General features: G+C 31.5%; 1 protein-coding gene across 1 annotated transcript; it reads left to right on the forward strand.

Annotated features, from left to right (window-relative positions):
• The first annotated feature begins 713 nt into the window (after positions 1 to 713).
• Positions 714 to 8439, forward strand: LOC18100511 (4-coumarate--CoA ligase CCL1). The gene is made up of 5 exons (XM_052454208.1): positions 714 to 2307; positions 2471 to 2669; positions 4799 to 5012; positions 5150 to 5252; positions 8004 to 8439. Exons 1-5 carry the CDS (start codon positions 1309 to 1311, stop codon positions 8124 to 8126), a joined length of 1638 nt encoding a protein of 545 aa, XP_052310168.1. The 5' UTR covers positions 714 to 1308; the 3' UTR covers positions 8127 to 8439.
• Positions 8440 to 11353: the final 2914 nt, after the last annotated feature.

Consider the following 11353-nt stretch of genomic DNA (forward strand, 5'->3'; position numbering starts at 1 on the left):
GATCAGTGTGTTTGTAGTTGGAAAGTTATTGGCCAAACACTTTATCTCTTTTTAATTATTTTAGGTGATTTTCTTTCTCTTTGGTAGACATCAAGGGATTAAATATTACAAAAATAAAGTTTGGTATTAAAATATAAAATATAAAAAAATAAGGACCAAATAATATATAAATTAAAATCTTAGGAACTAAATTGAATTTCTTATGATTTCTGAACAGTGAAAATGAAAAAGGTATTATTTTTTTTTAAATTCAATCCTTATTCTTTTATTTTTTTTAACAATAATATAATATTTTATCTTATACCATCGATTTTTAATTTAACATCAAATACTTTATACACGAGAGGGGGAAATCTGAAAACATAAAATCATATCAAGATGAGATTTACAAAGAAATGAAGTTGGATAATCAAAATAAAAATAAAATACACAAAAGAAATGATAGTAAAACACCTATCTCTTTTAATTTATCTATAATTATAATATATTATTGCAGTGGCAGTAGGTGAGTGGTGCTGATTGCTATGATAGCAACAAGATGGCCTTTATTTTTCATTCAGCTAATTAAAAGTGATCCTATTGGGCATTGGAGTGTTGTCTTCCATAAAAAAGGTCACTTGCCAGCGCACCCATATCACCAACTAGACCCCTCACCAACCCCCATTTTTATACTAGTATTTTAAACAGTCAAAGTTAGGTGATAAAAATCATCAAAACAAACCTCAAAATCTTACCCAAAAGCAGAATTTCTTTCCTTTTTTTTTTCCTTGTAAAAAACCAGCATATTTTAGAAAAATATTAGCAGACTAGCTTATATAGAAACGTTTCTTAAACTGTCTTGCATAGAAAAAAAAAAAAAAAAAACTCCCAAGACAGTTGACCGCAAATTCAATGGAACGACCCCAGATCAAGATAGTCCCAAGATTTGGGACCCCAGGAAGATTACTCTAAGAAAATTATTTAGAGTAATCTTAAGGTAAAGTGAAAGATTTTGGTTCGGTAATAATTAACGTTTTCATATCCTCAAGAAATGTCCTTGTGCATAATTAAGAGATTGTTTAAGAAATGCCCTTGTTAGTTTTTAGCTTCAATTAAGACCTCTTTGCTTGGATTGCGTTAGTGACAATTAAATAGAAAAATCCTCAGAAACTCCTCCTCACCGGTTCCCCTCTACCATCACCTACTTGTATATTACCTCAACCAGAAATCAAACCAAGTCCAAGCCAGGGAAGCAAGTAACCATACACCTACCTTCTCCTTTGCTTCCCAAAGATCATTCTCTCTTTCATTCTCTGTTCCAGACAAACAATGGAGGCGGAAAATGATCAAGCACAAGAATTCATTTTCAGGTCCAAACTCCCTGATATCCACATCCCAAACCACCTCCCTTTACACACTTATTGCTTTGAAAACCTTTCCCGATTCAAAGACAGTCCCTGTTTGATCAATGGCCCTACCGGTGAAATCCACACCTACGCGGATGTTGAGCTCACATCACGCAAAGTCGCTTCCGGCCTCAACAAGTTAGGCATCAAACAAGGCGATGTTATATTGCTGTTGCTCCAAAACTCGCCAGAATTTGTGTTTGCGTTTCTCGGAGCATCAATTATTGGTGCTATTAGCTCAACCGCAAACCCCTTCTACACTCCCGCTGAGGTCGCAAAGCAAGCAACAGCATCAAAGGCAAAGCTGATAATAACACAGGCAGTTTACGCCGAGAAAGTGCAACAATTCGTCAAGGAAAATGATCATGTCAAAATAGTGACCGTTGACTCTCCACCAGAAAACTACTTGCATTTTTCAGAGTTGACAAATTCTGATGAGGATGATATTCCTGCTGTCGAGATTAACCCTGATGATGTCGTGGCACTCCCTTATTCGTCAGGGACAACAGGTCTCCCTAAAGGTGTCATGTTAACTCATAAAGGGCTCGTTACTAGTGTGGCACAACAAGTAGATGGAGAGAACCCTAACCTCTATTTTCACGAGAAGGATGTGATTCTTTGTGTGTTGCCTTTGTTCCACATCTACTCGCTCAATTCCGTGTTACTTTGTGGGCTAAGAGTTGGTTCAGCAATTTTGCTTATGCAAAAATTCGAGATTGTTACGTTAATGGAGCTTGTACAAAAATATAAGGTGACAATTGCGCCATTTGTCCCCCCTGTCGTCCTCGCAGTTGCAAAATGTCCAGTCGTTGATAAGTATGATCTTTCTTCCATTCGGACCGTAATGTCTGGCGCCGCACCAATGGGGAAGGAGCTTGAGGATACAGTAAGGGCTAAGCTGCCTAACGCTAAACTTGGACAGGTATAGAGTTGATCATCTACTCTTTAATTATTATTTTTTAGTCTTTCTTGTTCTATACCACAAAAAAAAAAAAAAAAAAAAAAAAAACAATTCTCTTGAATCCTTGCAAATTAGTAATGTTAACAATCCAAGGAATTAATTTGCTCCTTGTTTATTTGTGAAGGGATACGGAATGACAGAGGCAGGGCCCGTGCTATCGATGTGCTTGGCATTTGCAAAGGAACCCTTTGAAATTAAATCAGGTGCCTGTGGGACTGTTGTTAGAAACGCCGAGATGAAGATTGTTGACCCCGATACCGGTAGATCCCTGCCACGAAATCAAGCCGGAGAGATTTGCATTAGAGGCAGCCAAATCATGAAAGGTACACGTTTCTACCAACTATCTCAAAGGGTTCTTGCTAGTTGTTGCATGTCATAATCAATTTTCTACAGTAGTAAAAGCTCAATACTTCTAACTAACATGTCAAGTAATTATATCCTTTTAGGGTGGAAATGGATTGGTTTACCTTTTTTTTTTTTAGTTATATATCAAACTAAAATTGTTTTAAGAGAAGAAAGCACATGTACCACAAATAAGAGGATTACCCCACGAGAGACTTCTCTAGCCAGTAAAAAGCATCAAAACTGAACTAAATATTTGGTAAGGTTGATTATTGGTGTGGTGGGCCTAGTGACTCATCGCCTCTCTCTTTTTCTTTTTATCTTTTTTGACATTTGAAGTGTTCTGAACAACGTGGTGAGGTTTTAAGAAGCTCATTCCAGTATAACTATTATATATATATATATATATATATATATATATATATATCGCATCAAATACACCCTTGCTTACTAATGGCTAAATTTGGGTGGAGTGTGGGTTTATAGAGCAACAGGAGGCAAAACGAAAAAGTGATAAGCAAAATTTTAAGAGGTGTAGTTTAACTAATTAGATTTAAATTTATTTTTTAGGGATTATTAATTCGAGTCTCATAGATATTAGGGCTACTGTAGGCTTACATGATCGTTAATTTCAGGACTCCTGAAATTAATCGAGGTACGCGCAAGCTATCCTGTACATCCACATATATTAATTAAAAAAAAAAGTGACAAACCAATATAAATTTTGTAAGCTTAGCTTGATTAGTATGTAAGTTTTCTTGCTCAAAATATTGTGATTTCCTTACATGCATAAATTGAGATGTTAATGCTATGCTTAATTGTGTTTTGACGCATTAAAACTTTCCTAACAATATATTAAAACACGTATCGATAAATAGTTTTGTTATATCATATGTTTTCGAAACATATATGCCATGGAGTCTAGACAACAATCGTGGCTGTGTAGGATATATGCATCTTTTTTATTTGCACTTTCTAAGGGGTAGTGGTGCTCACAGATTGTGCATGCTCGTGACTTGCAAATCGTGACCGACCGAATCACCACTACGATTTTTCTTCTTTTTTTAATGTTTTGCTGCTATTTCTTAGTTTTGATGTCCACGAATATGCTTTCACGTCTTCTTTTTTTAATGTTTTGCTGCTATAATTTCTTTTCTGTAATGAACAAGTTTCATGAAAAAGATCTTTCTATCCGTCCAAGTCAAGTGAGTTTGCTCTCCAAAAATAAAATAATAATTTTACTGTGCGAGGTCGAAATATAAATGTGTGCAGTAAATCAGTGATCTTTTATGATATTGTATAATAATTTGTTGTTTTACAACCCTTTTGGGCGTTGTTCCTTTGAAAAATATGGGTCCTAGGCTTACAACCATGGGCCTGCAAGTTCTTGCTCCACTGTTTTTAATTTGATTTATGTATGGATTAAAATTAAAATTATTTTTATATAATACCAAGAAGAATTTCCCTAGATACTAACTTATTTGTAAGCTCTGCATGCTATGTTGCGGAAATGCAGTCTACTTATTTTATATAAATGTGTGCGTTTTGGCTGAGTTGTCCATGATGTTTTAGGTAGGGGTTCCAACTAATTTGAAGACAAAACCTTTATAGGACAGGAACTTACCTCAAGTTTTATAAATTTCAAGATTATTAAAAATTTATATAATTATTAATTTCAAAACTTATAAAATTAATCAAAATATGTTTATATTAGCTTAAACAACATATTAATAAAAAATAAAATATTGATTTTTTAATTAAGTGACGTAGTGTGTGATTTCTTAATTACGCGAAGGAGCGTCATTATTATTTGGTGTTCAAACGGGAGAATCATTAGCTTATTTAGCATTAACGTAACGCCCAAAAGTCTCCAAAAGGTAAGGGGAAAAAACAAATGTAAAGTCAAAGATGAAGGGATCATTGCATTAACCAACTTCAAAGAAACTTTAACCATATATGGACGTATACACACACACTGATAAAATAATAATAATAATAATAATAATAATAAAGAAGCATTGGAAAGGATGTATTATGGGTAATATAAAAAAATAAAATAAAAAGATAATTCCCTAAAAGTTTGAATTTTCTCAATATTGCTTTTGGTTAGGTTATCTAAATGACCCTGAGGCCACTGAAAGGACTGTAGACAATGATGGATGGTTGCACACCGGCGACATTGGATACATCGACGGAGATGATGAGCTCTTTATCGTTGATCGATTGAAAGAATTGATTAAATACAAGGGTTTTCAAGTAGCACCTGCTGAGCTTGAAGCAATGTTGATTGCTCATCCCGACATCTCTGATTGTGCTGTAGTACCGTAAGTCCTATTACATATTTGTTTATCAGTGTGTACAATCCCAACAAGCTTTAGTAATATAATATTTCTTGGTTTCCATTAAGACCTATGCTTCTAATATATAATCAGTAGTACCATTTTTTGTGTGGGTATTTCAGCATGAAAGATGAAGCTGCCGGAGAGGTTCCTATTGCTTTTGTGGTGCGAGCAAATGGTTCCAAGATCACCGAGGACGAAATCAAACAATATATCTCAAAACAGGTACTAATTAACATTTTATGAATCAATTAAATAGTTTAAAAATCACATGTTGAAGGACTTGATATTACATTAGAATTACAATTATAAAATATACCTATAAATCTCATGACCAATATCAAATTCCTATGAAAAGAACTCTTTCATTCACCTATTTCCTTTCTCCTCCTTTATCATTATCTATATTTTTAGAATTTTAGTTTGATTCAAAAGTTTATTTTATTTATTTATTAGTTCATTGATGTAAGAGAGAAGAGAGAAAGTCACAAATAGCAATGATAAGGAGAGAAAATTATTGGTTGACCACATTCCAAAAACTAAAAAGGTCAATCTTGATGTCAATGAATTTCATTCAATGAGAGAACTTTCATTGAGGTGTTTTTGAACCTTCACCTTGCTCAAAAAATGGATCGGGATTGAGAGAAATTTTTTTATGGTTTGATTCTGTATTTTTAACCTTTTTTGATTGGATAAATTGTTTTTTTTTTAAGATTCCAAGGATATTTATCAAGTGTTTTTAGATGAAAATGGGTTGTAAAATATATTTTTAGGCAAATCCATTCGATTTTCTAGATTCTGGGCAAATAAATGATGCATGTGTTCTACAGCAAATGACATGTTATATGTTTCTCCTCTTTTTTTTTTTTCAGAAAAATAAAGTCAACCACCCTTTAAAAAATAAAATAAAAAACTAAAAAATCCTAAGTGTACGAGCTTGGTCAAGAAGACCCACCCGCTTGTGCTTTGTTCTAGGCATGTTAGGCAACCTAAGCCCACATACTTAAAATTGTTTTATTTTTTTTTAATTTTATCTTTCAATATTAAGTTTTTGTTGAATTTTTTTATTGGCTTTCTCCCTCCCATATCCTCCTTCAACATTTGATTGATTTTGAATCCATTTTTATAATTTGTTTCGATTTGCTTTCTATAGGTTATTGCGGTCTCAAATAAATATCCGGTCATTTAGTTGGTGCTTAATTTTGCATCTATCCATTTTTATTTTTATATAATTAAAAAAATAGTTCTAAAAACAATTATTAAACGCATTGGAGTCCCTAATTTGAATAACAGAATTGGTAGAGTAACTTAGGTTGATTGAAAATTAAGTTTCATAATTTGTTTTAGTTTATTTTCTATAGGGTTATCGTGGTCTCAAACAAACATCTCAGTAATAGGTTGGTGGTCAATTTTTCTAGCGTCTATTTTTTTTTTATCATATATTTAAATAAAAAAATAGTTTAATAGTTTAACAAAAAAAGTTATTAAACCTAGTATATTCCATGACCCGGATTGTAGTTTGACAGACTAAGTTGTGAGACCCGAGACAATCCATCACTTATTGTCTTAATACGTTAGATGGGTCACGTAGAGACAACTCACATACTACTTAATTTGAAACCTAGGCTAATCAAGGAATCAGGTCGGGAGGTTACAAGGTTAACCACTAAACCGAGTTTGATGACATTATCAAGAGTTACTGTAGATTATATAATTTTTATTTATGTTCAATTTTATTTTGTATCTGCCCACAGCATAGCGTAGCCCAATAACCTTGTGATCCGTATTTGACTTCTAATTCTAGCTTCATGGTGTATGTGATATGGCACGTAGCAGTAGCTATTTAACAAGTATATAGAACCACATTATTAGATTAGTATAATATTAATTCATCCCTTGGAACATATATCTATTGTCAAGTAATTTGCTACGACATGTTGCTTCCCTTAACTAGATTTTAGCGATCTCTAGTCACTAAAAAAACTTATTCATGGCTTCATACAATCTAAAAAATAGCTTGTAAAATCCATAATCAACTCGAAATTAAAATTTTTTGTGAGCTCAGATCTACAATATAAGACATGTTAATGGGAAAAACAAAATATAGGATAAACTCTCCCCGCTAATAGCAATCTATTGACATCAGAATCATCATTTTTCATGGTTTTAATTGATGTAAATGATGATTTTCTCTTTCTACTACTAGAATTCAACCACTTCCTCTCTTCTCTCTTAAACTAGGGATCAAAAAATAAAAAAAATGAAGTTTGAGACAAAAAATTACTTTGTTCATAATTTTTGAAAATTAAAGGAACCAAAACTGAACATTTCACCCAAACTTGTCTAAATCCTTCTGTTCCCTCCATGTTTTTCACTTTGATCCCCTGTTTTTTAATATCACAATTATCTAACAAATTAACCTAATTTGGCCTCCAATTTAGCAATTTAAGTTTGAAATTAGAAAAAAAAAGATTTTGAACAAAATTTTTTTATTGTGGAAGTCCATAATGAATTGTGAGAGGAGTTATAGCGAGCAGGGATGAACAATCCAAGCCTTTTAGAGTATTTGTAATTCTCCTAAACTTATTTAAAGCCATCTATTTTCTTCATGTTTTTCACTTTGATCCCTATATTTTAATATCATTATTTCTTAACAAATTAACTTAAATTGACGTCTAATTTAGCAATTTAAGGATGAAATTTTTTTAAAAAGTTTTAGAATAATATAAATTCACAATAAAAGTCCACAGTTAATTGTGAAAGGGGCTATAGTGCATAGAAAGCAGTATTTTCCTCACTACTTGTAGAGTATTTGCAATGATGATATTAAAAGCATTAATTTTTCGGAAATCATAAACTTGAAACCTATTTAATGTTTACAATATATTCAATAGAATTTATACCATATACTTTTATGGGTTATATAGTTCGCATTTTGATAATTTAATTAAATGGGTGTGATGATTTGTTGTGTAGGTGGTCTTTTACAAGAGAATTAGTCGGGTGTTCTTCACGGAAGCGATTCCCAAGGCTCCATCCGGAAAAATCTTGAGAAAAGACCTAAGAGCAAGGCTTGCAACTGGCGATCTTCCTCATTAAATTCCAACATGACACATACATGCAAAAACAGCAGTAGTCTGAAGTCCAGAGGCAGTATGTGGTCTTGCTGTGTTTTCCTTTCCTTATCGGCCCTCCAAAAGGGACAGGAGAACATATAGACTGGATTATTTCAATGATCAGTTTGTTCTTATCCTTCAATGCAAGTTGAATAGAAGAATGAGCTTTGTATTAATTAATATGCTCAGGGTATTGTAGGACATGTTTTTGACGACGTTAAAAACTTGGGACGGAAAATTCTGGTTTGTATAATTGTATCAATTTGCGTTACATATAATAAGTCTCGTTTCCTTTATTTTCTTATTATTCCACATGAGTTGTATTTATTTATTTATTATGTAATTGGTTTTTTATTTTTTGGTATAATGTTGGATTTGGCTACACACGCAGGAGTAGTTAAAATTCCCACTCTCAAATTCTCCCTCTCAATGTTTGATGGTCGCCGGAATGGAGGCTTCTCTTGATTAGCCTACCTTAAATGATGCTATCAAGGTAAGTTGAAGTTAAGCTGATGTTATTATAACTGTTACTTTAGCTATAAATAAGATCTTGTGGCCTAGAATATTTAATGGTTAAGCAATTATGAGATAACTAGATAATTTATCACGCAACATAGCAGGTTAGATTATTTATTTTTAATGTAAACAAATATTTAAAAATATTAACGTGTTTTCTAATAAATAAAATCAACCATAAACTCAAAATATAATATATATTGGTTAATATTTTTTTTTAATATTGATACGACAATTAATATATTGAATGACATTATTTATCAAATATTGAGACAATAACATATTAGATCAATCTAAGTTAACATGTCAGACCTATAATTTGGGTCATGAGACCGTGATAACCCTATAGAAAATAAATAAAAATAAGTTATGAAGGTCAATTCCTAATCAATCGATGAAATTAAAAAAAGAACAAAAGAACTATATGAGTTAACCTTCCAAACCTACAACCTAAGTCATGAGATTAAAATAACCTCATAGAAAACAAATAAAAAAAATTATGAAGTCCAATTTCTAACCAACTTAATATTGAAAAATGAAATGAAAAAAATCAATTAAAAAAAGAGTAAAAAAACGAAGTTAACCTTGGCTAACCTTTAAACCCACTACTTTGATCATGAGACAGCGATAACTTCATGAAAAGAAAAAAAAATACAAAGCTCCATTTCCAATAGATTTAGTGTTGAAGGTTGAAATCAAGAAAAAAATTAAATAAAAAAAATTGAGTTTTTGGAGGGTGAATTTGAAAACAAATCAATTAAAAATGACAAAAAAAAATGAACATCGTCAACCTTTTAGACCTGTGACTCATATCATGAGATCAAAATAACTCATATAAAGCAAAGAATAATAATTATGAAGCCCAATTAAAAATATTCAATAAAAAGGACCCCAAAAAATAAAAAAGAATAAACTTGGGGTCTCCCTGCCGAACCCATGATTCAGGCGATGAGATTGAGATAACTCCATATAAAAAAAATAAAACAATTACGAAGCCCAATTTCTAATCAATCTAATGTTGAAGGATGAAATTAAAAATATATATATCAATTAGAGAAAGCAGTAAAAAAATGCCTTGAGTCCACCCAGATTAACCTGTTAAACTCGTGACCTGAGTTATGAGATCATGATAAATTCATAAAAATCAAATAAAAAAATTATGAAGTTCCACTTCTTAAAAATCTAATGTTGAATGAAATTGGTATATAACCCATTGAAAATATTTTTTTAAAAAAAAACATGAAATACAATCTCCATAATAATCAAATATTGAAAGATAAAATTGATAAGTAAAACTAAAAAAACAATATTAGTTTCTTGAAGGGTAAAATTGAAAAAAAAAGAAGAAGCAAAAACAAATGCATAAAGTAACTAAATCTAATGTACTAACAACTTTATTATATCACTTATGAACCAAATAGGAAAATCATCCAAAATAATTACAATTTACATTAATTCAATATTAGATTACATAATAAATATTTAGAATGCAAAAGATTATTCCTCCAAATTACATTTCTCCTTTTCTTTTCCCTTAACATAAAAAACCCTAGCTAGATATTAGTCTACTCGACATTGTGGGGTACCTAAATTTAATTTAGCACATAATGACATAAATAACTCATGCAAGACATCAAGATCATAAGAATTCATGTAACAATCTTAACCATATAGCTTTGACTTATATATATATATATATATATATATATATATATATATATATATCCTTATTGATCTTTCCTTTAATAATTATCTGACTAACCAGTACAATTAGCTCATTTTTAGCCCTAGCCTCATTACCGGGTAACTGGTTTTTTCATTCAAAACCGGGCACTAGTCCTATCACGGGGTAACTAGTTTCGCTGCCTCAAACCGGGCATGAGTCCAATTTCTAGGTTACTAGTTTTTTCGCCCAACCATTTTCAGGTAACTAGTTTCTCCACACATCATAAACAAAATAAGTTCATACGACATTACAAAAAAAAAATGGTGCAGTTACACGATGTAATAAACTACACTAAATTAAAAATTACAAGGTGCAAAGTGATCCCTTGCTGTTGTATAAATCTCATGGCTTCTCCTGTAATAGTAAGAATATCACATCATACACAACTCAATCATTATGGGAATCCATTATAATTTCATTATCATAATTTCTAAAGGTTGGCAAATCCTAGCTGATTTAACTCAATCATTAAGGGAATCCATTACAATTTCATTATCATAATTTCTAAAGGTTGGCTAATCCTAGCTGATTTAACTTAATCAATCCAGAACATTGTTTAATGTTTAATCATAACTAAAGTTATAGAACTTAGTTTTTCGAGTGTGGCTTATCTCGCCTGAAAACTAGGATACAAGGCTACAATTTTTATGAAGGAAATAACACCTAGTTCTATCATTTGCACATCCAAAACCACCCAATACAATAGCATATACAATCTATCTATCAAGATACAATTTGGCATTTCTTTTATATTTAATCAATATATGGAGTTTTTATAACTCTGAATTAAGCAAAATCAATTATATTTGAAAGTTTACATCTTTTATTACAACTTTTATATAAAAAAAAAACATATTCTAATTTCCATCATTTATTAGTTCGAATATCAGCTAAATGTCAGGTGGTAAAATTATTCAGATTCCTGTTTGTAAATTTGATGAACAACCAAATAGTTTACATGCATTTCT

The sequence above is a fragment of the Populus trichocarpa genome, chromosome 6 (genome assembly GCF_000002775.5).
Source record: "Populus trichocarpa isolate Nisqually-1 chromosome 6, P.trichocarpa_v4.1, whole genome shotgun sequence".
NCBI classification, from domain to species: Eukaryota; Viridiplantae; Streptophyta; class Magnoliopsida; order Malpighiales; family Salicaceae; genus Populus; species Populus trichocarpa.